At 47.3% G+C, this 25,407-nt stretch overlaps 2 protein-coding genes across 8 annotated transcripts in view; one reads left to right on the top strand and one right to left on the bottom strand.

Moving 5' to 3' along the window:
* The window catches only part of BTBD19 (BTB domain containing 19), a 24,409-nt gene extending 16,066 nt beyond the window's left edge, over positions 1-8,343 (bottom strand). Inside the window, exon 1 of the mRNA XM_069981222.1 lies at positions 8,175-8,343. Within this exon, the coding sequence (XP_069837323.1) occupies positions 8,175-8,278 (104 nt within the window). The 5' untranslated portion in view covers positions 8,279-8,343. The remainder of the gene's footprint in view (positions 1-8,174) is intronic.
* DYNLT4 (dynein light chain Tctex-type 4) lies at positions 7,492-25,407 on the top strand. 7 transcript variants are annotated; one of them, XM_069981227.1, is made up of 4 exons: positions 17,320-17,503; positions 19,236-19,268; positions 24,086-24,140; positions 24,665-25,407. In XM_069981227.1, the coding sequence occupies exons 3-4, from the start codon at positions 24,129-24,131 to the stop codon at positions 25,364-25,366; spliced, it is 714 nt and encodes a 237-aa protein (XP_069837328.1). In that variant the 5' UTR covers positions 17,320-17,503; positions 19,236-19,268; positions 24,086-24,128; the 3' UTR covers positions 25,367-25,407. The 7 variants fall into 7 exon arrangements, with proteins under 7 accessions (XP_069837332.1, XP_069837324.1, XP_069837325.1 ...); XM_069981226.1 differs by lacking the exon at positions 17,320-17,503 and adding an exon at positions 18,670-18,893 and having other exon boundaries at positions 19,140-19,268; XM_069981231.1 differs by lacking the exons at positions 17,320-17,503; positions 19,236-19,268 and adding an exon at positions 7,492-7,515.

Raw genomic sequence — 25,407 nt, 5'->3', positions numbered from 1 at the left:
AGAGAGGGGACCATTTATAAGTGACAGAGGGAGAAGAGAGAGGGGGCCATCTATAAGGGAGGGGGGAGAAGAGAGAGGGGATCATCTGTAAGGGGAGGGAGAAGGGGCCATCTATAAGGGGTAGGGAAAAGGGGGCCATCTATAAGGGGGGAGAGGGGGCAATCTATAAGGGGGGGAGAGGGGGCCATCTATAAGGGAGGGGGGGAGAGAGAGGGTGCCATCTATAAGGGAAGGGGGGAGAGAGGGGGCCATCTATAAGGGGGGGGGGAAGGGGCCATCTATAAGTGGGGGGACAACATAGGGGGGAGGGGCCATCTATAAGGGGGGGATAACATAGGGGGAGAGGGGGTCATCTATAAGGGGGGACAACATAGGGGGAGAGGGGGCCATTTATTAGGGGGCTAAATAGAGGGATGCATATACTATACGGGGGTCACATAGAGTCAGCCTACATACTAAATGAGGGTGTAAAGGGGCCAATGCAGATGTGCAGTTAGTATAGAGATGAGGATGGTGCCAGGGTGAGGAGCCTAATATGTCTGTCTGGCAGATTCTGTGGATTCGTGGCTCGGAGGGCCCAGGGCAGATGGAGAAGAAAATGAAAAGGGAAGAACTCCGATCAGAGAAGACGTCCCCTGTGAGTCACCTGATGTAACTGCACTGTAATGTATGTGGTGTACAGAACCTGTGTAGAGCTGGGTACCTCTATATGACTGTATGAGGTGATAGTAATCTGTGTACAGTGGATGTTATTTAGTAGCAGCGGTGGTATTAGTCAGTATGTGGTGGTATTAGTCAGTATGCGGTGGTATTAGTCAGTATGTGGTGACATTAGTCAGTATGCTGTGGTGTCAGTATGCGGTGGTATTAGTCAGTATGTGGAGGTATGTGGTGGTGGTGTTAAACTCAGCACGGTGACCGGGGCAGGAAGCAGTCTGTCTCTGTACACTGTGTAGTGGTGACAACCTGTAACTACAGCACAGCTACATAGTACAGAGACAGAAGCTTCTGACCCCATTTACTGTGTTATTATCTGTAATTCCAGTCATGGCCGTGATGATACAACATGTAGCCGTGCTGCACTCACAACATCCTCTCATAACATTTCACCGCGCGGCGAGTGGGCCTGTGTGCTCTGAAATGCCAGGGCTGATTTTTAGTCCCAGTCCGGCCCTGCTTATAACACATTGGAGATGGTAACCCTGCACCTATAGCATACTGGGATGGAGTGACCCTGCACCTATAGCACACTGGGATGGAGAGACCTTGCACCTATAGCATACTAGGATGGAGTGACCCTGCACCTATAGCATACTAGAAGGTTACCCTGCACCTATAACACACTCGGAGGTTACCCTGCACTTATAACACATTGGAGATGGTAACCCTGCACCTATAGCATACTGGGATGGAGTGATCCTGCACCTATAGCATACTGGGATGGAGTGACCCTGCACCTATAGCATACTGGGATGGAGTGACCCTGCACCTATAGCATACTGGGATGGAGTGACCCTGCACCTATAGCATACTGGGATGGAGTGATCCTGCACCTATAGCATACTGGGATGGAGTGACCCTGCACCTATAGCATACTAGAAGGTTACCCTGCACCTATAACACACTGGGAGGTTACACTGCACCTATAGCACACTGGAGGGTTACCCTGCACTTATAACACATTGGAGATGGTAACCCTGCACCTATAGCATACTGGGGTGGAGTGACCCTGCACCTATAGCATACTGGGATGGAGTGATCCTGCACCTATAGCATACTGGGATGGAGTAACAATGCACCTATAGCATACTGCAATGGAGTGACCCTACACCTATAGCATATTGGGATGGAGTCACCCTGCACCTATAGCATACTGCAATGGAGTGACCCTACACCTATAGCATATTGGGATAGAGTAACCCTGCACCTATAGCATACTGGGATAGAGTGACCCTGCAACTATAGCATACTGGGATGGAGTGACCCTGCACCTATAGCATACTGAGAGGTTACCCTGCACCTATAGCACACCGGGGGGGGGGGGGTTAGTTACCCTCCACCTATAATACACTGGGAAGGACTGACCCTGCACCTATAGTGTGGTGTCCTACCAGGGGTGTATTATTGTATACATCCTTCGCAAAAGTCTTTACTTATTGTACTCGTGTGGTCAGGGCCGTTTTAATACATTGGTGGGCCCAGTGCACAGCCCTCAAGAGTGGCCCCCCCCCCCTTCCCTTTCGGCACATTGTATAATGTACTGAATTTGCCCCCACACTGTATCAAGAGCCCCAATACATACAGTAGTTACCTTATAACACTATTTCCACCATACAGTGATTACATATTACATAAAAACTGCACTAAACAAAACAGAAAGATATCACCAATGATACCATTACATAATACCGCCACATCATGACCCCTAACACTACAACCCTATAACAGAGTGCAGTTACATCCAGTGACTCACCGGGGGCGTCTTCTCTGATCAGAGTCTGTCACCTTTTCTTTTTCTCTCCATCCAGCCTGGGCCACCTCGAAGTCTTCCCCTGGCTGTGAATCTTCTCTCCAGAATCTGCCAGACAAATATTTTAGGCTCCAACACATACAGTAGTTAGGTCCCTTGTACCCCTATACAGTAGTTACACCCCTCTGTACCCCTACATAGTTACACCCCTCTGTGCCTCCATAGTTTTAAGGTGTCCCTGTAGTATATAGCCCCTCATGTGCTCCTCCAGTTATATACAGCCCTCCTGTGCGCTCCCCCATTAGTATATAGCCCCCCCTGTGCTCTCCCACAATAGTATATAGCCCCCCTGTGCTCTCCCACAATAGTATATAGCCCCCCTGTGCTCTCCCCCAATAGTATATAGCCCCCCTGTGCTCTCCCCCAATAGTATATAGCCCCCCTGTGCTCTCCAATAGTATATAGACCCCTATGCTCTCCCACAATAGTATATAGCCCCCCTGTGCTCTCCCCCAATAGTATATAGCCCCCCTGTGCTCCCCCCAATAGTATATAGCCCCCTGTGCTCTCCCCAATAGTATATAGCCCCCCTGTGCTCTTCAGTAGTATATAGTCCCCTGTGCTCCCCCATAGTATATAGCTCCCCTGTGCTCCCCCATAGTATATAGCCCCCTGTGCTCCCCCATAGTATATAACTCCCCTGTGCTCCCCCATAGTATATAGCTCCTCTGTGTTCCCCCATAGTATATAGCCCCCTCTGCTCCCCAATAGTATATAGCCCCCTGTGCTCCCCCATAGTATATAGCCCCCCTGTGCTCCCCCATAGTATATATCTCCCCTGTGCTCCCCCATAGTATATATCTCCCCTGTGCTCCCCCATAGTATATAGCTCCCCTGTGCTCCCCCATAGTATATAGCTCGCCTGTGCTCCCCCATAGTATATAGCTCCCCTGTGCTCCCCAGTAGTATATAGCCCCCTGTGCTCCCCAGTAGTATATAGCCCCCTGTGCTCCCCCATAGTATATAGCCCCCTGTGCTCCCCCATAGTATATAGCTCCTGTGCTCCCCAGTAGTATATAGCCCCCTGTGCTCCCCCATAGTATATAGCCCCCTGTGCTCCCCCATAGTATATAGCCCCCTGTCCTCCCCCATAGTATATAGCCCTCTGTGCTCCCCCATAGTATATAGCCCCCTGTCCTTCCCCATAGTATATAGCCCCCTGTGCCCCCCCATAGTATATAGCCCCCTGTGCACCCCCATAGTATATAGCCCCCTGTGCCCCCCCCCCCCATAGTATATAGCCCCCTGTGCTCCCCCATAGTATATAGCCCCCTGTGCTCCCCCATAGTATATAGCCCCCCTGTGCTCCCCCATAGTATATAGCTCCCCCTCCCATATAACATTGAAAAAAAAAACACTTTTACTCACCTAGGTCCACGCGTTCCTCTTCTCTTCCCTTTTGTGGCCGCACTTCCTGCAGTCACAAGAGGCTGCACTCCCCTTACCCTCGCGCCGACGCTCCAGTGACGTCGGGCGCTAGAGGGAGAGTGCGGCCTCTTGTGACCGCAGGAAGTGCGGCCACAAGAGGGACTGACAGGGAGGGAGCCAATGGCTCTCTCTCTGTCAGTAACGCTGCCGCTGAAGCGCCGCAGCGGCAGCAGGCGGGCGGGGGCAGCGGCGGACGTGGGGGGCCCTGCAGGGGGCGCCATGGAGGGGTAAGTAGATTACCCATCCATGGCGCTCCCCCCTGACAGGCTGGTGGCCGGAGCCCTGTGCGACCGCATTGGTCGCACATAGCAACGGCCGGCCTGCTCGGGGGGGCCCCTTTAACCAGTGGGCCCGATGCACGTGCACCATGTGCCCTCTGGTTAAAGCGGACCTGCGTGTGGTGATGAAAGTAGTACTAAAGTTTGCCACTAGATTGTATATGTGTCTCTGTATTGTATATGTATATGTATATTGTATATACAGCTGAAGGATGTAAAGGGTTATTGTTTCTTTATGTGTTACCTGAATCTGTAGACCAGTAGGAAACCGTTTTTCTTCTCTCCTATCTTCTGTTGCACTCTTCACCCACTCACAGCGCACGTTAGTTACGCTGGGGAAGTAAGTCACATGGGTGGAGGAGGTGCAAAAGGTCTTTCGTGTTAGGCATTGTGGAGAAAGGGCACAAGCTAGATAGCTCTCCACAGTGGTACTGTCTGGGCCCTGGCCCTCTGCCAGGTCCCTGTACCTCAAGTCAGTCTTAGCTAGAACCTCGTATGGGTAGGAAGCAAGACAGTACACCACCTTCTTAAGTAACGCTACACCGCACTATGCACTGTTAAACCTCTCTTAGGAGAGGACAAGCCAGAGACAACCTCAACCCACACCGTGGACTAGGAGAAGTAACAGAGCAGGACAGTATCCACAAAAGCCAAAGAGCTAAGAACTGATCTAGGAAGAGCAAAGTTGCAGCAAGCCTATGAACTCTATCTCGCAGCGTGGGTGTTAGCAGGAAACCCTCAGCATTCCGCTCATCCCAGGTAACAAAGTCTTGGGCCTGTGTCACCCTCTAGGAAGGTTCAGCCGAGTCTAGTGGGCATAAGGTGGTGTGAAGAGTAAGTAAAGGTCAATACACGGGCGCAGGTGTTTTTCTTCTAAGTATTCTACCTCATCCTCCAACATCCCGGCAGAGCACAGTATTACCTAGGTTGGGACTCTCACAGCATCCTCCTCTCTACTACTCTGCTTCTTTGTGTCACTCAACACACTACCCAGTCGGTACGACTGTATCCTACATTGCACTTCTACTATAGATCAGATTGCTATATTGTCAATTATTTATCTGCAACTATTGTCAAGAGTGTTCTCAAGTGCTTTTCAAGAGAAACCTCATACCGTTGATTCTGTATGACCTGCTGCACATTTGCAACTAGTAAACCAGCCTTCCTTACGTTAAAGAGACTCTGTGATTTCTCACTATCCACCCACACAGCACACACCGCAACCTTGGGACACTTCCCCTTTCTATGGGTGGCAGATCCGATAGTCCAGGAGGGTCATTACAACACTCTGGCCATCCGTGATCACTCTAACCCAAGGGACCCAGTAGCAGCCCGACAGGACACTGACCACAGGGGAAAAAGGTACAGCCGGCCTTGTCAAATAAAAGCAGGTGTGCTCTCACACCTGTGTGCCTACCCGGCACTGGCATCACGAAGTAACACTCCAAGGTCCGGCTGTATCTCGGCCAACCACCTCTGGCATGGAGTCACACATCACCATCTGGCAAGTGACCGGCCTTTCCTTCGACATAACACCACACCGGGGTTTAACCACTACAATACCTATAGCATACTGGGATAGAGTGACCCTGCACCTATAGCATATTAGGAGGGAGTGACCCTGCACCTATAGCATACTGGGATGGAGTGACCCTGCACCTATAGCATACTGGGAGGTTACCCTGCACCTATAGCATACTGGGATGGAGTGACCCTGCACCTATAGCATACTGGGAGGTTACCCTGCACCTATAGCATACTGGGAGCTTATCCTGTACCTATAGCACACCAGGGGTTACCCTGCACCTATAGTACACACGGGGGTGACCATGGCGACCACACAGGCCTGTAGTTAATAATTCTTATAATAGGTTGCAGTGCAGATAAAATATCAAATTATTATTAATTATTAACAGGAAAGAGGGCAGAGATACAACCAGCAGCAGTGATGGATCTACAGAGATCTGCCCCAATCCATTACACCTGTCACCTGCCTGAAAAACATACATCATTATAAGATTATTACAGTGATATCCACAGCTTCTCCATAACACGGGCATCCAGAGCTCCTCCATAACACTGACATCCACATCTCTTCCATAACACTGATATCTACAGCTCCCCCATAATACTGACATCCACAGCTCCTCCATAACACTGACATCTACAGCTCCTCCATAACACTGACATCTACAGCTCCTCCATAACACTGACATCCACAGCTCCCCCATAACACTAACATCCACAGCTCCCCCATAACACTGTCATCTACAGCTCCCCCATAACACAGACATCCTCAGCCCCCCATAACACTGACATCTACAGCTCCCCCAGAACACTGACATCTACAGCTCCCCCATAACACTGTCATCTACAGCTCCCCCATAACACTGACATCCACAGCTCCTCCATAACACTGACATCTACAGCTCCCCCATAATACTGACATCCACAGCTGCCCCATAACACTGACATCTACAGCTCCCCATAACAATGACATCTACAGCTCCCCCTAACACTGAGACCTACAGTTCCCCCATAACACTGACATCCACAGCTCCCCCATAACACTGACATCTACAGCTCCTCTATAGCACTGACATCTACAGCTCCTCTATAGCACTGACATCTACAGCTCCTCTATAGCACTGACATCTACAGCTCCTCCATAACACTGACATTTACAGCTCCACAATAACACTGACATCTACAGCTCCCCCATAATACTGACATCCACAGCTCCTCTATAACACTGACATCTACAGCTCCTCCATAACACTGACATCTACAGCTCCTCCATAACACTAACATCTACAGCTCCTCCATAACACTGACATCTACAGCCCCCCCCCCCGCCCCATAACACTGACATCCACAGGTCCCCCATAACACTGACATCTCATTGATTCTGTTATAGCACCCCCTCTTCAGTGAACGCCCACTGATCAGGGCCCATGTTATACAGGTATCCTACACAATATTTATCCAGTGAGATATATATAGCATGCGGGCTGCCATAGCTTTATTGTGTGGCAACTGACTGTGACCATTGCTGACATCACATCTGCGTCACATGACAAGCAGCCTTCATGGTGTTTATTTTGCATCCACCACCTCCTCCCTAAGGTGCAGAATTTCACTTGAGGAGGAAGAAAGTGAGAACAGCAACCCATCCTCTGCACCATACCACTATGTTTGATGACACTTCATCAAATCTGGTTATAGGAAAGCTGGGTGACAACCAACCTTGCCGCCATTACCGCCGCCACACAGTCAATGGTAAATCCATCTAGTTATGCAGTGATATATCACACAAAATATTTGCTATTTCAAAATCTAGGAAAGTTGGGTTATAATGTCTGTCACCACCTTTTGAGGACGGCACTTTAGAGGAACTTTCTAGACTGTTTAACCCCTGCAGTTCTGCACTTTCACTGTTATCAAGTGACTCACAAAATCTTTCCATCTCTCATGCAAATCTGCTGTACAGACGGAATAGTGCCGAAACCACAGCGAGTGCGGTGAGAACAACCCGGTGAGAGATTAACGCTCTCCTGTACTGACTAGTTACAGCCTCATAAACACAAGTCCAGCCCACAACATGGCGGCCTGCCCTGCGTCTCTGTGACAGCTTCACTGGTCCAGGAATCATCAGAAGTTTGTTCACAAGTTTAGGTTAAGGCTGCAACACTGTGTCTGCTGACAGAACTTAAAGGGATTTTCCTACTAACAACACTCACAAACGATCTGCAGGATAAATGATGAGGGTCTGACTGTTTCGCACCCACAGATCACCCGGGTCCTGTAATCCCCCATTGATTGGAGCAGCAGTCATATATGATGCAGCTTCATCCAGCTCTATGGGTATATGGGAGCAGATCCTGGCTCCATGTATCCAGTCTGCTCTGCTCACATAGGGGCCCCAGACCCTCACTTACCTGAACTGTGCATTGTTAATGAGACCCCTCAGGGCAGCGGGGAGGGCTGAAGGGTCCCCCTGCAGAAGGACGGAGACCCCAGATTTCACAGGAGCCTGAGCCATGTCTGCAAACTGAGATCCCAGACTGAGCCAGGAAATGCCTGCTGAGGAGGCCGGAGGGAAGGCTGGGGCGGACTCCCTGCTCCACAGGGCCAGAGTGGTGTGCTGTCAGAGTATCTAAGCCCATCATGTGTGATACTGTCTGCTGAGCTAATGCGTCTAATCCTAAAATATGTAATACCGTCTGCTGAGCTATGTATCTAATCCTATCATATGTAATACTGTCTGCGGAGCTATGTATCTCATCCTATCATATGTAATACCGTCTGCTGAGCTATGTATCTCATCCTATCATATGTAATACTGTCTGCGGAGCTATGTATCTCATCCTATCATATGTAATACTGTCTGCGGAGCTATGTATCTAATCCTATCATATGTAATACTGTCTGCGGAGCTATGTATCTAATCCTATCATATGTAATACCGTCTGCTGAGCTATGTATCTAATCCTATCATATGTAATACTGTCTGCTGAGCTGTGTATCTAATCCTATCATATGTAATACCGTCTACGGAGCTATGTATCTAATCCTATCATATGTAATACCATCTGCTGAGCTATGTATCTCATCCTATCATATGTAATACTGTCTGCTGAGCTGTGTATCTAATCCTATCATATGTAATACCGTCTGCTGAGCTGTGTATCTAATCCTATCATATGTAATACCGTCTGCTGAGCTGTGTATCTAATCCTATCATATGTAATACTGTCTGCTGAGCTGTGTATCTAATCCTATCATATGTAATACCGTCTGCTGAGCTGTGTATCTAATCCTATCATATGTAATACTGTCTGCTGAGCTGTGTATCTAATCCTATCATATGTAATACTGTCTGTTGAGCTAACTATGTAATCCTATCAAGCGAGGCCGCCTGCTGAGGACTCCCTGCTCCACAGGGCCAGAGACGTGTGCTGTCAGAGCAGGGGCGTAGCTATAAGATTGTGAGCCCTGGTGCTTGGGCCCCCTCAGTCAGACACGGTCAGGGGCAGAATAAGCAGTTATATGCAGTGACTCACAGATGACTTCTTCCCTGATCGGAGCTGTTCTTATTTGCTTTCTCTTCCATCTGGCCCAGGTGTCACCATCTCCTAATGTACTGTACAGTCATGGCCAAATCGCAAATCAGCTTCCCAATCTGTGACCCTCCAGCTGTTGCAGAACTACAGCTCCCATCATGAATTGTCAGCAGGACATGACAGGGGTTGTATTTCTGGCAGCTGAAGAGGCACATGTAGCAGAACAACAACCCCCATCATAAACATGTCAGCACAACAAGATGGGAGTTATGGTTCTGCAACCTGAGGAACCACATGCTGCAGAACTACAATCCCCATTATGAACTGTCAGCAGGGCCTCCTTCCCTGTAAAGCTCACCTCTCCTGCTGTGCTCTGGCCTCTTCTGGTTAGGTCTGAAAGCTGTGTACTGTGGGCGGAGCTAAGGCTCTGCTCTGTATTAAACAGAAAGTGCAGAGGGGCAGGAGAAAGCACAGGCCCAGTGGTGTAGCCACCATGGAAGCCGACCACACAACTGCTACGTGACTGCACATAGACCCAAAACAACCAAAAACCATAATTAATAAGCATAGCTGCCAGGAATAAAGACACAGACACCAATTTAACTTTTGCTGGGTGGTGATCGGCCACAGCTTTTAATTATTTCTCAAACCAAACCAATAACCGGGCACGTAGTGCCGAACTCTTAGACCGAGGGGTGTAAAGGGGTATGCCGGACGACAGACTCCTGCCGTGCAAGTCCGCCTTACTAACCCAACACGCCTGCTTAGCAGGTAATTTCCGCCAGCTGTGACTTATGTATAATTACAAAAAGAAAGCACAAAAAGAAACAAAACACCATGACAAACCAAGATCAAAAGGGAGGGCGGGTGGGCAAACCAGCTGCAGGTCAGTCCTGTGGAGACTGAGGGCAGGAAGAGGAAGTTCAGGTTCCTAAAGGCAGAGGGAGGGGTTAGAGCAAGGAGGGAATCCGGCCTATTGGCCACAGAGCTCATAGGAAACATACAGGAGCTGTGTCTGAGAGGGGTGTGGGGAGGAGTTACAGCCTCACAGGAACTGTTAACCCTTTCCTGGCAGCTGCTGACGATCAGGTCTTAGGAGGAAATAGAGGAGAGTGCATGTGCAGTCAGTATGCACCCTCCATATCCAGTCAGGTGCCTTCCAGACTGCACATAGACCCAAAACAACCAAAAACCATAATTAATAAGCATAGCTGCCAGGAATAAAGACACAGACACCAATTTAACTTTTGCTGGGTGGTGATCGGCCACAGCTTTTAATTATTTCTCAAACCAAACCAATAACCGGGCACGTAGTGCCGAACTCTTAGACCGAGGGGTGTAAAGGGGTATGCCGGACGACAGACTCCTGCCGTGCAAGTCCGCCTTACTAACCCAACACGCCTGCTTAGCAGGTAATTTCCGCCACGGAGGAGACCCTGTAGCCCTACACGGGGCTCCGACCACCACCCAACAAAGAGGGCCTGCTTAATGCCATCTTGGATGCAAGAGAATTATATCAGCTCAATATATATCAGAGCACTCCATCAACCGCCATCAATCTCTGTTATCGCCCTTTAACCGGTGACGCTCCACCCTAGAGCATCATCGAACAAAACAGGACTTGTGAGTGTTCAGTGAGAGGTAGTGGATACCATACCAAGAGTCCTAGATGTTACACACCGCAGATTATTGTCGCAATGCCTGATCTCTGCAGATTGAGCAGCCCCCAGTGTAGAGTTCTCCACAATCAAAACCAATGAGTGAACCTAGAGAAGAAAAAAGATAAATTTAAAACAACCAAAACAGCAGCTTCAAAACCCATGTAGTGTGCAAAGCAAGAGCAAATGGTAACGCCTATTGCAAATGAACTCAGTCTAGGAAAGGTCTTGCTGCTCCATAGCCACCTCATGTAAGGGAGTGTGTCTCTAAGCCACTGGGAGAGAGTGCCAGGGTTGCAAAAGACTGAAAAATGGAGCAAGATTAAAACAGTGAAGAAGTGGGGGGTTAATCCTTGTGAACCAAGAATCTATTACCTAGAACCATGATTTCTGAAAGTTGACCACAAGCCACTCTGAACAGGCCGAGCATGAGACCGCCTGCAGTGGTGCTCACACCCTGTAATCACGGAATCACTCCTTAACTTATGGACCCAGACTCAGATCGTTTTTTTTTCATGATATCCCCATTTAAGAGAAAAGGACCTCACAAATATCAAAGTCTACTAAAACCGATCAAACAACTTGGCCTCGTATGAGGACTTGCAAGCCGAAGGGCAAAGCTGAATAAGTAGCCAAGAAAGTGAATTGAAAGGCGATGGCACTCCATGGGCATGTGCTCCCTTCTTCACCCCTTAAGAGCCTGGCATATAGGGAAGACTAAGTGACATCTTCTCTATCCAACATTAAGCATAAATACAATTCTGAGCAAGATCCCAAGAAACCAGACTACCTTAAGCGCAATGAATGATCAATTGTAAACGTCAGCAGTGCGGCAGGATCAGCAGCAATTTCCCAACAGTCCATCAAAGAGAACCACCTTCCCACACCTTACCGCAATGCTGCCACATGGCCAGGATGACCGGTGAGAAGTGACATCCATTGAGGTCCACTAGGTGGGCATGGCCTGCCCATCATACTAGACCCAGAGAGAAGCTTACAAACAACCTGCAAACAAAACTGAGACATATCACTGCACAAATGTCATCAATACCAGGAACATGGTGAACCCTGAAATAAATATAATATTCTAAGCAGTGAAGGACTGGTAAGATAGATGTCTACAGACAGGAAGGAAAGCCAAGCTATTAATGCATGAGACCACACTCATAATGTCCATCCACAAACCAACTGGGCTGATGGGAAAGATGTGTTTATTTATTCTTAGTTTTATGGTTAACCCCTTCATGACAGCCCAAAATGGCCTGAATGACCGTGCCAATATTTATTGTTGCATTTCAGGAACAAGTGTACTGTGTAATGGTGCCTTTTATGACAAATATTTATGGGGTGAATTTATTTATTTTTTTATTATTATTTAGTTTTATGATCAAATAATTATACTCTTTTTGGAAGGAGAGACACTCAACATCCTACTAATATAGTGGCAGAGATGTTACCACGTTAAGTTTCAAGCCTGTTCCTCAAAGCCCATGGTCAGCCTTTAATGGCCTACTGACATGTATACAGTGTTCAGGCCACTTGGATCCTCGGTAGTAAGAGAGAAGTAGCAGCGAAAATCCCTAAGGCATAACCCGACAGAAGGGGGCTAAAGCCGCTTAAGGTTCCCTCCTCATACCCAACAAACCATCAAGGAGATCCAGCAACCTCCGCAATTCTGCAGAAGGAAAGCCGGCTTCATAAAAACCATCCACTCCAGGGAGGAGCTGGAATACAAACTAGTGCAAGAATATGAACAATCCAATGAGGATTTGTGGTGGGGCTCAATATAATAGAACATTAAGCACAGCAGGAGGTGTACAGACAAGGCAGCAACCAGACAGCAGACTCTATATAAAACTGAATTGAAAACCAAAACACAAAATACCAGCTGCTTACTTATAGAGGTACTGGTAGAATCAAGGAGCCATCGCTGTTACGCTCACTGGCGTCCTACTGCTCGTTACCTGGGGTTTATAATCTAGATGGATAGGAGGTCTGGGAGAACGCATGGTGATGTACGGGCCTCTGCAGGTGGAGCCCTTGTGCTTTTATCTGAACATACCTGCAAACTTGACCTGGGTGACGCACCGCCACGGGACCCAAAGAGATGTGTTACCAGAGCCACTGGTTGGGCCGATAAAGAGGCGATGATTGGTGTGCAAGCATAAGCCAAAGCCAGAGCAAAGTGTCTAAGGGAGTCCTGTCATGCTGTGTGATTATATGCATCATAAATACTGTCCCAATATATTTATATTTATATTTATATATATATATATATATATATATAACCAGTTCTCAAAACCTATACATTATATAGAATATCTATAAAGAACACCTATGCACTATACAGAACAATTTGAGACCACCCAGGCCACAGGCAAGCAGCAACCAGCCTTTGATTTCTGTGAAGTGTATGGGGACGATGCTACTAGTGATGGCACTGGATGTCAGCTTGTTTCCATTTTTTGTTGATAAAATGTGAAAATACTTAAATGAAATAATCTTATTTTAATTGCAACTCACTTTCATTCCATGTAAAACTAACCTTATTAGTCTGTATAAAACAGAAAGTATATATGTGCACAGGTGTAATTAAAATCATGACCACTAGATGGCGCTGTTCACACTGTAATAGGCAGATGTAAGTGTCTCCTAACAGTCTGACATGTACATTAATGAGCTATATTGTGACAGTCAGGTAGTTGTGCTAATACACCGGCCTATGCTGAGATACCCACAGACTGTCATCTATCATTGTCATCTATTATCATGATCTATCTAGCTATTCGCTGATTAAAATCCTAGACTGTACCTGCATCTAATTTCCCTACATATAGAAGTGTCCTCAGACTCAGAATAGCGACCTATGACCCATAGCCCAACCCGGGTGAAGCACGTCTGGAGCCAGGTGTCTTCTCAATCCAAGGTAGCTGACTTGGCATACTCTGTCTGTGAGTGTCATTCCCTTTCCATCACATATTGATCCACCGATACCAAGGACCAAGTGTCCATATATTGGCTGGAATAAAATTATTATTTTACCTCCTCATCTAATGAGGGAGGCACCATCTTTTAGGGAAGGACAGCTGCTCTGAAAGTAAATGGCACCAGATGGGGAGGACAATTTACCCACAAACATTTTCAGGGCAGCTAAAACTTTGGAGTCAACCCCCCCCCCTTACCCCACTGAGCGACATTTACTCACAAACTACAGGCAGAGCGGAAAGCGTCAGACAAGGCTCTGGAGGATCCATCATTACTGAAATCACTGCTAGAGCAACTGGATCATGTCTTAGTGTGCTTGTCTGGACCAGGCCGCCCTGGAAAAGCAAATTCACTGCTGGAGCCACAGGATCAGGGCTTGGCGTGTTTGTCTGGACCAGGTCGCCACCCTGGGAAAGCGAATTCACCGCTGGAGCCACAGTATGAGGGCTTGGCGTGCTTTTCTGGACCAGGCCGCCACCCTGGGAAAGCGAATTCGCCGCTGGAGCCACAGGATGAGGGCTTGGCGTGTTTGTCTGGACCAGGCCGCCACCCTGGAGAAGAGGGGCCCCGCCCCCTCAAGTCAGTGCGCACTATGTGACCAGACTCCTCGGATCTGGAACGCTCAAGCAATCCCGGAATCCCTAGAATGGAGTCAGGAGTAGCGTAGAATGATACCAGGCTGAAACGCGGCAACAACAGTGCCACGAACCCTGGGAGGAACATAAAAAGTTGGACCTGTGCCTGCAAATATGGGACAGTAACAGCATCACAATATGGTCCATTCACCTCAGGATACTGAGGGGGACCAGTATAGTCTATAGCGGATGAGCCCTCATTAGAGAGCACTACCACCTCACCAGTGGGCTGTATGGTGATTGGGGGGAGGGGGGGGGCTGTATGGTGATGGGGGGAGGCTGTATGGTGATGGGGGGAGGCTGTATGGTGATGGGGGGGGGCTTTATGGTGATGAGGGGGTTAGAACAGCTAATAAGTGAGGTGCAGCCTCATGAGCAGCAGCTGCAGGTGGGCATAAAATGTCTCTGAGGCAAATAAGAGGGAGGGGGATGGGGAGGAGGGCACATGGGACAGGGAGAGAATAGCAGGCACTGTGCATCTCTGGGCGACATGGAATTACTTACTATGAGGTGCACTGGAAACTAAGTGCCAGCATGGGGCCCAGCTGCTGTGAGGGGCAGATACACGGAGCAGACATCCAAACTCCAACCAGGGAACTACTGAGGTATTACCAGAGGGGGCGGAGCTCAGACAGCAAGTGTCCTCACCAGCCCTCACCCTCTGCCTGGTCACACCTATAGTGTTACCAGCAGCTTCACATCAGCACAAGCGGCCATGGATTCTCCACACAAACCAGCTGCAGGTCAGTCCTGTGGAGACTGAGGGCAGGAAGAGGAAGTTCAGGTTCCTAAAGGCAGAGGGAGGGGTTAGAGCAAGGAGGGAATCCGGCCTATTGGCCACAGAGCTCATAGGAAACATACAGGAGCTGTGTCTGAGAGGGGTGTGGGGAGGAGTTACAGCCTCACAGGAACTGTTAACCCTTTCCTGGCAGCTGCTGACGATCAGGTCTTAGGAGGAAATAGAGGAGAGTGCATGTGCAGTCAGTATGCACCCTCCATATCCAGTCAGGTGCCTTCCAGGCCTGTGTGGCACTGTGGGCCTGCCCCGATATAACATGTTCTACCTCCATAGTACTAGCCACTGACAGCTCACAGATGCACCCCCTCCCCTGGGACCAGCATACCCTATACTCACCTGCCCCTGTGTAGTCCCCTGTGTTGTAATCCTACCTCGGGTGAATAAAGGAAAGGCAGGGGACTAAGCCGGGCTTGGTGAGTATGTGGGGGGCGCACAGTATTCATGAATCCTATCTACGCCCCAGTATGGGGCTCCCATCTCCTGTCAGGAATCGGCTATTCCAGGGTAACAGTGATTGCTGATATAAATGATTACACGGACAGAGCAGCCTGCAGCTGATTCAAGAGAGCTGAAAAGTGACAAGAAGTAGTGATGGAGGCCAGTGGGCCCACCTAGCATACAGGCCCAGTTGCAGTGGCAATCTTTGCCACCCCTATAGCTACATCACTGTATATCTAAGTGAATGTGTACTCTCTGCTGAGTTGGTGTATCTAAATCTATTATGTGTACAGTAATTCTTCTTCCTGAACTACTCTATTTTATTAGTTGTAATAATATCTAGAATATGAGTGACTCTGCAGGATGATATCTAAGCTCAGTGATACACTGTGTATTCCTAGTATCCTGGTGACCGTCTGTGTGACAGAGCAGGATCAGCAGGTGCGTCCCCAGGCGCCGGGCCCCAGCAAGGCAATGAGTCAGGGGCCGCTCCTGCTCTGTGGTCAGGTGCCGGATATTAATCTCTAGTTATTCTAGTCTCTTCCTTTACTCAGAAGAAGGATCTTGAAGTGTTACTATATAAATGTTTCATCCGTGTCTAGGAAAGTTGGGTAGCAGCCAACATGGCCACTGGCCACCAGGAAAGGTGCCATCGGGGCTTATTATGCAGCTCTGGGGGTTCTTATATAAGTAACCCCTTTCTTCTGATGTGACACCACTAAAGTTGTGCCCCCCCCCCCCCGAAGCTCCCTGCACCCAACCCATCTACCCCCCCACAGACAGAAAGCGGGGAACGAGGAGAAAGCGAGCGCTGATCTGACAGGTTGATTGTGCTGTGTTATACGGCCCTAACTGTATGACCTCCCAGTTCTCTCTATGATCATAAAGATGAGAGCAGGGAAAATATAGAGATTACTGTGCAGCTGTAACTGTATGACTTCACAGTTCTCTCTATGATCATAGATCTGAGTGCAGGGAGGGGATAGAGAGGACTGTACAGCTGTAACTGTATGGCCACACAATTCTCTCTTTCATCATAGATCTGAGTGCAGGGAGGGGATAGAGAGGACTGTACAGCTGTAACTATATAGCCACACAATTATTTCTATAATCATAGATATGAATGCATGGAGGGGATAGAGAGGACTATGTAGCTGTAACTGTATGACCACACAGTTTTCTCTATGATCATAGACATAAATGCAGGGAGGGGATAGAGAGGGCTGTGCAGCTATAAAAGTAGAATCATACCAGAAGACCCACAGAGCACAGAAGCACAGAGTATTTCAGGTGAAGGGGTACACAGGATCACTGGTGATTGGTGTAGGATCCATATTTAATCCTAAACAAAGGCCATTAATGAACTGTCACCCGTTACCCAATTATCAGGAATAATGGAGTGCGAGCTCGGGTGGCCGGGAGGAGACGCGCTGTCTCCATGGTGACCCGGTATTTGTGCTAGCCCCGGGCCCGGGCTCTGCACGGTCTGCTGGCATCGAGCTGTCTCCTACTCCCTGGCAATGATTTACAGAGACCGGAGGGATGATCATGCTGGGCAGTGTAGTGTGGAATCCAGGGACGAGCCCAGGCATGCTGTACTCCGTGGGCTCTATAAGATGAGGGCTGGATGGGCATTGTGGTAGCTGCAAGGAGCCTGCACACATGGCCATCCAGCCGCCAGGCACACAGGTAATGTTTATGACCCTATAGGAGTAGGCAGGGGGCGCCAGGGGTGGATTAACTTTACCATAGGCCCCCCAACCCCACTGTAACTATGGTAACAATAGCTTGGTGTTCATAGTACTGTAGCCAGGAGACAATACACCACTGAAATCATGTCTTTTTGGGTGGCTATTGGCCCCCCAGGAACTCAGGGCCCCGGGCTACCGCCCAAAATGGACCTATTGTAATCCGCTACTGGGGGCGCTCATCTATGGCCACTGAAATGATAGAATCTATTTCAGGCTATGCCCATACACCGTCAAAATGACAGACGTTTTTATTGGACGGTCATCATTTACAGGAATATAACGTTTTTAACAATGTGTGAACATAGCCTCATAAGATCTAAACATCACAGCCACATTGTGTCTTACCTTACAGTGTAATCAGCTGTGACTGATATGCAGCGTATATAGTATATATGTGACCCGGGGGCTGGGGGGCTGTGCTAATAACCCTGAACATACCACAACCACATGTGATACACCCCCAGGGACTGTCATGCCTGGAATCTCAGCCCAGTCTATAAGAGGTTACATTACATGAAGGGGGATGTAGTGCATGCAGCACATGGTAGGCTTAGATACAGAAACTCAGCACACAGAATCATAAATGATAGGCTTAGATTCAGCATACAGTATCACATAAGATAGGCTTAGATACAGTGGGTCAGCAGACAGTATCACGCATGATAGGCTTAGATACAGAGAACAGTATTACACAGTGTGTGTGGTGACCTTGGGGTAACATTGATAAAGTGAGGGGGTAGGGGGGGATGATGCTGCAGATCAATGAGATGCCTTCAGCTTAATCCTATAAGTATCAGATCGTCTCTACAAACACTGGACATGTTGTAACCTGCAGCCGCCTCTTATCTCTGGTTACTGCGCATCATGGCCAGGTATGTGTATCATAGGCTTAGATACAGGGGGGCTGCAGCCATGGTTACATAGGGGGACGGAGTCATGTGATACTGTGGATGATCTCTGATCCACATCTGTGATGACAGCTCCCAAATAAACTGCTATATACCTGCTCCTGGGTTTACTCCTGTATACCTGCTTCCGATCTAAACCCACTGCTATATACCTGCTGCTGTCTTATACCCACTGCTGTATACCTGCTTCTGATCTATACCCACTGCTATATATCTTCTCCTGATCTATACACACTGCTGTGTACCTGCTTCTGATTTATACCTACTTCTATAGATCTGCTCCTGATCTATACCCACTGCTGTATACCTGCTGCTGATCTATACCCATTGCTATATACACACTCCTGATCTATAGCCACTGCTATATACCTGCTCCTGATTTATACCCACTGCTATATACCTGCTCCTTTATTCACTCCGGTATACCTGCTTCTGATCTAAACCCACTGCTATATACCTGCTGTTGTCTTATACACACTGCTGTATACCTGCTCCTGATCTATACCTACAGCTGTATACACACTCCTGATCTATACCCACTGCTATATACCTGCTCCTGATCTATACCCACTGCTGTATACTTGCTTCTGTCCTATACCCACTGCTGTACACCTGCTCCTGTTCTATACCCACTGCTGTATACTTGCTTCTGTCCTATAAACACAGCCATATACCTGCTCCTGATCTGCACACCAGGTACTCAGCGTCTCTGGCTGTAAATGGCTCTAGCACAAACAGGTGACTGAGGTTTTGTTTCTGTAGATCCTGCATTACATTGTATTGGTGCACCCCCTGGTAAGTTGCCTTTGTCTGTTATATACTCTTATATACATACCTTTGTATACATGGAGCACCATGGTATATACTTATACCATATGGTTGTAGATTTGACCTTCTTTTTCATTGGATTTTTGTTGCAGCTTGTGGCTCATAGTTGTGTTTTTTCCTTTTAAACTATATGCTGCAAAATAACACAATATTTAATCATGTAATATAACATGTAATCAGTTTTTTTTTTATAAAAGCAAATATATGAACACTCCACATGCATCCCATTTCCCAATGTGGGGCCCTCTAGCTGTTGCAAAACTACAACTCTCATAATGCACTGACATTTGGCTGTCAGAGCATGATAGCAGTTGTCGTTTTTCAACAGCTAGAGGGCCACACATTGGGAAATAGGATGCATTTGGAAGATGTACCAAATCTTGTCATTGCATTATGGGGATTGTTGTTCTTTAACAGCTGAAGAGCCACATTTTAGGGAACGTGTCATATAGGGTGCATGAGGCCGTACTGTATCAGAGGCACAAGTTGAGGTATATGAAAGCTATTATTGTATACAGAGAAAAATGCACTTTGGGAGAAGGAATCTTCTTTTTTTTTTTTAAATATATTTTTATTCAGATTTTACACACAAAACTTCCCTAAAAAGGAAGGATAAACTTAAACATACACAAAGAACAAAGGAAGCAATGGGGATAACAATATCTCTCAAGATACAGGCTTACAACCTGAGGCAGGAATAACAGTGCAAGATAAACCGCATAGTACAACAATAATTGAATGGGCCGTGAGGATTTCAAGGTGTCACTCCCCGGTCGAGAGCTACTGCGGACGACGATGGGACTCGTAAGCGTCCCAGAGTGCCCGCCACATCTTGCTGACAGTACCATTCAGTGTACCTAAAAGGATACATTATGTTGTGTATGTCCTGAGTACTGTAATGGGTTTCCAAGAAGGATCGCCAGCGTTGGAGAAACCTCTTGACCCCGGAATGTTTGTGTCTCTCTGCGTACACCCTGTCTATACCAAACAACCGTTTTAACTGAGAAACTACCATGGGAACTTCCGGGACCCTGTTCGCCAGCCACTCCTGAAAGAGACATCGGAGCGCTACATGTATGACTATGTGGACTATGCCTGGGACCTTCACTGAGCCCTCTTCCTCTGGGGGTCTTAGTTGATGAAAGAGATAGACCTGAGGGGAGAATGGTATCTCAATCCTCCAGTGCGTGTGGATATAATTAGCTACGTCTCGCCAATATGCTTGGGTATGCGGGCAAACCCATACCCCATGCCACAAGTTAGTAAGGGGTAAGTCACATTTTGGGCAGGCCGTGAGTCTGTCAGGGAAATGCGGGGAGGGGAGTATATTAAAACCATAAAGCGCATTATGTGCCAACTTAAAATAAGTCTCTCTCCATCGTTCATTGATGATATACTTTCTAACAATATGCCACCCCTGCAAAATGTGTTCCTGAATTTGTGGGTCTGACGTCCATTTAGCCCATATTGGAAACAAAGCTGTCCTATCTATTTTCAGGAAAGAGTTTCTAAGGGCATTGTATAGCTCTGAAATAGAGGTCTTTCTAGGAGCAGATCCCAGTATACCGTCTAAAGTGTGTTCCTGAGCCTCCTCCCCCAGATTCTGCAGTCGTTTGGAACAAAAGGCATGTACCTGTGTAACATATAGAAAATGGGATTGAGGAATATGGAATTTGGTCATAATCTCTGACGGGGTAAACCATTTCTTGCTCTCGGGATGCATTATATGTCCCGCTAGGGTGACTCCTCTGGCCATCCAAGTCGAGGCCCAGTCAGGGGCTCTTCCCCATGGGGACTCTGGATGTCCAAACAGAGGCATCTTTTTAGACAACAGGAAAGGGAGTCGAAATATTTTTCGTGCCTCCCTCCATGCCATTACCGTATCTTTTAAGATGATAAAACTCTTGATCTGAGTTGGCATACGAGAGTGGGCAGTGTGCAGGAGTGCCACCGGATTCCAGGGACACAGCAGGGCGGATTCTAGGGGGAAGTTTGAATGATAGGAGGAGCCATGCAGCCAGTCGATAACATGACGAAGCAAACAAGCTACATTATATCCCCTAATATTTGGGAAATTGAGCCCCCCATCTGTCTTGCACAGTGCCAACTTTTGGAAGGCTATCCTAGGTCGTTTACCTGCCCATATAAATTTAGAGAATGTCTGGCGGAGACTATTTATGTCAGCGTGTTTTAGCAGCAGAGGGAGAGTCTGGAGTGGATACAGTAACCGTGCAAAACTAACCATCTTTACCAGGTGGCATCTACCCATAAAGGTGATCGGCAATTGCGCCCATTTTCGTAGTTCTGCCCGTATTTTATCTAATAGTGGGGGGTAGTTTAAGATGTACAGAGAGTCAGATGTCTTCCCTACCTTGATACCCAAGTATGTAATATAAGACCTGGCGACCTGTATAAGAGACGGACTGGCCTCACGTGTCCAGGGGGGGGGAGAGGGACCCAGGGGGAGGAGTTCACTCTTTGTGAAGTTTATCTTGTAACCTGACAGTTTACCGTATTCAGTCAGAAAGGACAATAGATTGGGCAAGCTATTTTGGGGATTGTTTAAGAAGATCAATAAATCATCAGCGTAGAGGGTAGTTTTGACCAGTCTATTCCCCACTTTAATACCCTCGAATATATCCGAGGATTCCAAATATTTTGCTAGGGGTTCGATGGCCAGGTCGAACAATAATGGAGAAAGCGGGCAACCCTGCCGGGTGCCCCTTCCCACCAGGATTGGGGCTGAAAGAAGCCCCGGGGTATGGACCCTCGCCATCGGATCAGTATACAGGCCCCCCAAGAATGTCCGAAAGCGGCCCCCCACTGAAAACTTTTCCATCACCGCCCATAGCCAGTCCCAACGGACATTATCAAATGCTTTCTCTGCGTCTAAGGACAACAGAGCTGGATTGTCGCCTGGCTGTGGGCGGTGGCGGATCCTATCCAGAACCACCAGTACTTTTCTAATATTGGTAACCGCCGACCTGTTCCTGATGAATCCCACCTGCGCATCTCCCACCAGGTCGGGCATGTAGTTGGCCAATCTATCCGCCAGAACTTTAGTCAGCAGTTTGATATCTTGGTTTATCAGTGATATCGGCCGGTAGGACCCGGGATCAGTGGGGTCTTTACCTGGCTTTGGGAGAAGGAATCTTCTATCCGAATATCATATCAGCAGTTTTGTGTTAGCAAAGACTTCAGAAGAGAAGGGTTTAGGGGTAGTGATTTCTGACAGCTTTAAATGAGTCACCAGTGCAGCCAGGCAGTAGGGAAAGCTAATCGTATGCTGGGGTGTATAGCTAGAGGTATAACCAGTAGGAAGAGGGAGATTGTAATCCTGCTGTATAGAGCTCTAGCGACATCACATCTGGAATACTATGTCCAGTTCTGGAGACCTCACCTAAAAAAATTTTTTGATAAAATAGAAGGGGTCCAAAGACGGGCTACAAAAATGGTGGACGGTGGTAGGTAAGTTGAGGGAAGATCAGAAACAACATAATAAAATAATACTTTAAGAGTAGTAGATACCTGGAACACACTTCCAGCAGGTGTTGGTAGGTAAATCTACAACAAATGAATGTACACATGCCTGGGATAATTTACTGGCAGCACATGTACTGTATAGATTTGCTGTGAGCAGCTTAGATTGGTAGTAACGGAAAATCTGTCAGTTCACAAGAGGCCACGCCCCTTTCATGCAAAACTCCCCCCATTTGTCTGCTCATCCTCAGGTCGAAAATGAAATTTTTACTTCCTACGACAGCACAACAAATGGGTAAGAGCCCCCTAGTTTCAAACAGAGGCAGGTAAATTAGCAATAAATCAATTAGGCACTTATGTATCCACCCTATAAAGCCGATCACCAGAACAGGAACCAGTTTACCTATTTTTTTTCTATTCATTCTCTCTCTCCTTACTAGGAGCTGTATCCTAGAGACCTGGGTGACTGTTATTACTAAAGTCTATGTCTGGTTTCCTTCCTAAGATGCCCTTATTAAAAAAACAAAAAACACTTTAGTTATGTGCATCAGAGGCACAATAGAGAATGTTAGAAATGTTACTAACTTTATGCCCTACAGTCGTCTCTGCATATAAAGGCTTGTTCTACTGCCAACTCCTATGCTAAGTTGGATCATGTTCCATAGGATGGAATCTGAGGAGATTTTAAATTACAAGCTAGAAAACAGAGGGCTCAAATCATGGCAATACGGTGTTCAAGTTGGCGTCATCTTTTTTTCCCATTTAGAGTACTGTTGTGAAGCCCCATTTGTTGTGCTGCTGTGGGATGATCAGGAAAACTAAAATTTATTTATGAAAATTTTCATTTCCTGGAGTCTGTAGGCAGCACATGCTTCTTACCCTTAATTACTTGTTATTGCTATATGAAAAATACACTGGTCCATTGTTTGGTGATTGGCTCCAGGCTGTGTTCACACATGCAGTAACACAATGAAATGCAGTAATTGATAATTGCATTGCAGTAATTAATCATTTAATTGCAGTCCATAATAATTGCGGTAATGCAATGAAACTCCAGTGTGTGTGAACATACCCTGATAGGGTGAATACTTAAAGAAGTCAGGCTTTTTTTTTTAATCTGGCAGCCGGCAGGGGGAAGTTTGATCAGAAGGAGGAACTTACCTCTCCCTGTGCTGGTGGTGAGTGGCGGGACCAGTTCCTACTCCTTATCAAATCCCCCCCTGCCCCTGCCAGCTGCCGGACTTCTCCTTAAGTGCTTCATTGATTTATTGCTAATTAACCTGTCTCTATTTGATTGTACCTAGGGGGCTTTAACCCATTTATTGTGCTGCCTACGAACCCCAGGAAATGAAAATTTCGGTAAGTACATTTTAAAAAAAAAAAAATCAGATTTTTTTTATTAACATTTTTTGTTTATAACAAAGACAGAAAGATTCAAGGACATGTCCCATAATAACAATGCTCTGTAAACAGAGCAAGCAATGTGCATTAGAAAAGATTACAATAAGACATTAAGCATTATTTCCTTACTAACAAGACAGTGAAAACATTTACAATAAAACTATAAACCCAACTTTTTGTGGTATCAATAATTTTCATATAGGTCAGCTACTGTTTCCAAACTTGAAACATATTTATCAAGGAGTAGCTACTATAGCAGCTTCCATAAATATGTCAATCTTCTCCATAACTTCCCTAGTTGGTAAGTAAATTTTGGTTATTTTTGTACAAATCATACAGATGAAAACAGTCATTTTTCTCAAAACTGTGTTAGAAAGTTAGAGAACTATTCATTATATGCTGATTATGGATCATTACTATAACGTTGGTCGGACGCTTTTGATGCTATTCATGATGCAGGTTTTTTTTATATTTCTTTACAGGACACGACAATGGCAGATCGCCCGTCATCTCCCTCTCAGGACGTTGCGGTCCTGGCAGTCACCGGGGATGCACATTCTAAGTCCGGTCTTCTCTCCAGCCGCCGCTGCTCTCACTCTGTAGAGTTGCCTCCACGTCAGTTGGCACGTCTGCGGAGCATTGATGAGCGTCTTGCCATGCACTCGCGCCGTAGCTCGGTGGTCAGCAACATGAACATCCCATTCTCCCGCAAGAACTCACTGTGTGCAATGGGTCTGAACAAGCGCTTGTCCCTGGGGCCCTGGGCACACTATGGGCGGGTCAGTTTCTCGGGCCTTCCCCTCTATCAGCCCATTAAGGAGGTTCAGTATGAGAACACATACAAGATGGTCCCCGATCAGGACTGCAGGTTCAACCCGTGCAGGGCCCAAAAAGCTGTGGAGACCATCCTGCGGAGCTATCTCGTAGATGCAAATTACAACCCCCTAACCAGCGGCCAGCTTGCCCAGAACCTGTCCGACCTCATCCGCAGCAAACTCAAGGAGTTCAGCCCTGCCCGCTACAAAGTAGTCTGCAACGTCATCCTGGGCCAGATGGGCCATCAGGGGACAAGGGTGTCCAGCCGATCCTTGTGGGACACACAGAATGATAACTTCGCCTCCGCCTCATATTCTAACACCACCTTGTTTGCTGTGGCCATGGTGCATGGGGTTTACTATGAGTGATGGCGGTCATTCACTAAATGTAATAAAATCCTTATGTGGTA

This window comes from Dendropsophus ebraccatus, chromosome 8, assembly GCF_027789765.1.
Source record: "Dendropsophus ebraccatus isolate aDenEbr1 chromosome 8, aDenEbr1.pat, whole genome shotgun sequence".
NCBI classification, from domain to species: Eukaryota; Metazoa; Chordata; class Amphibia; order Anura; family Hylidae; genus Dendropsophus; species Dendropsophus ebraccatus.
Note: the sequence above shows the minus strand (reverse complement) of the source record. Positions and strands in the feature narration are given on the sequence as shown.

Coding starts and splice junctions, on each gene's coding strand:
- DYNLT4 (XM_069981223.1), top strand. CDS start 17,477: ATGGCCATCCAGCCGCCAGGCACACAG. Junction 17,504..19,235: donor TCCAGCCGCCAGGCACACAG/GTAATGTTTATG, acceptor TTGTTTCTGTAG/ATCCTGCATTACATTGTATT. Junction 19,269..24,664: donor TTGTATTGGTGCACCCCCTG/GTAAGTTGCCTT, acceptor ATTTCTTTACAG/GACACGACAATGGCAGATCG.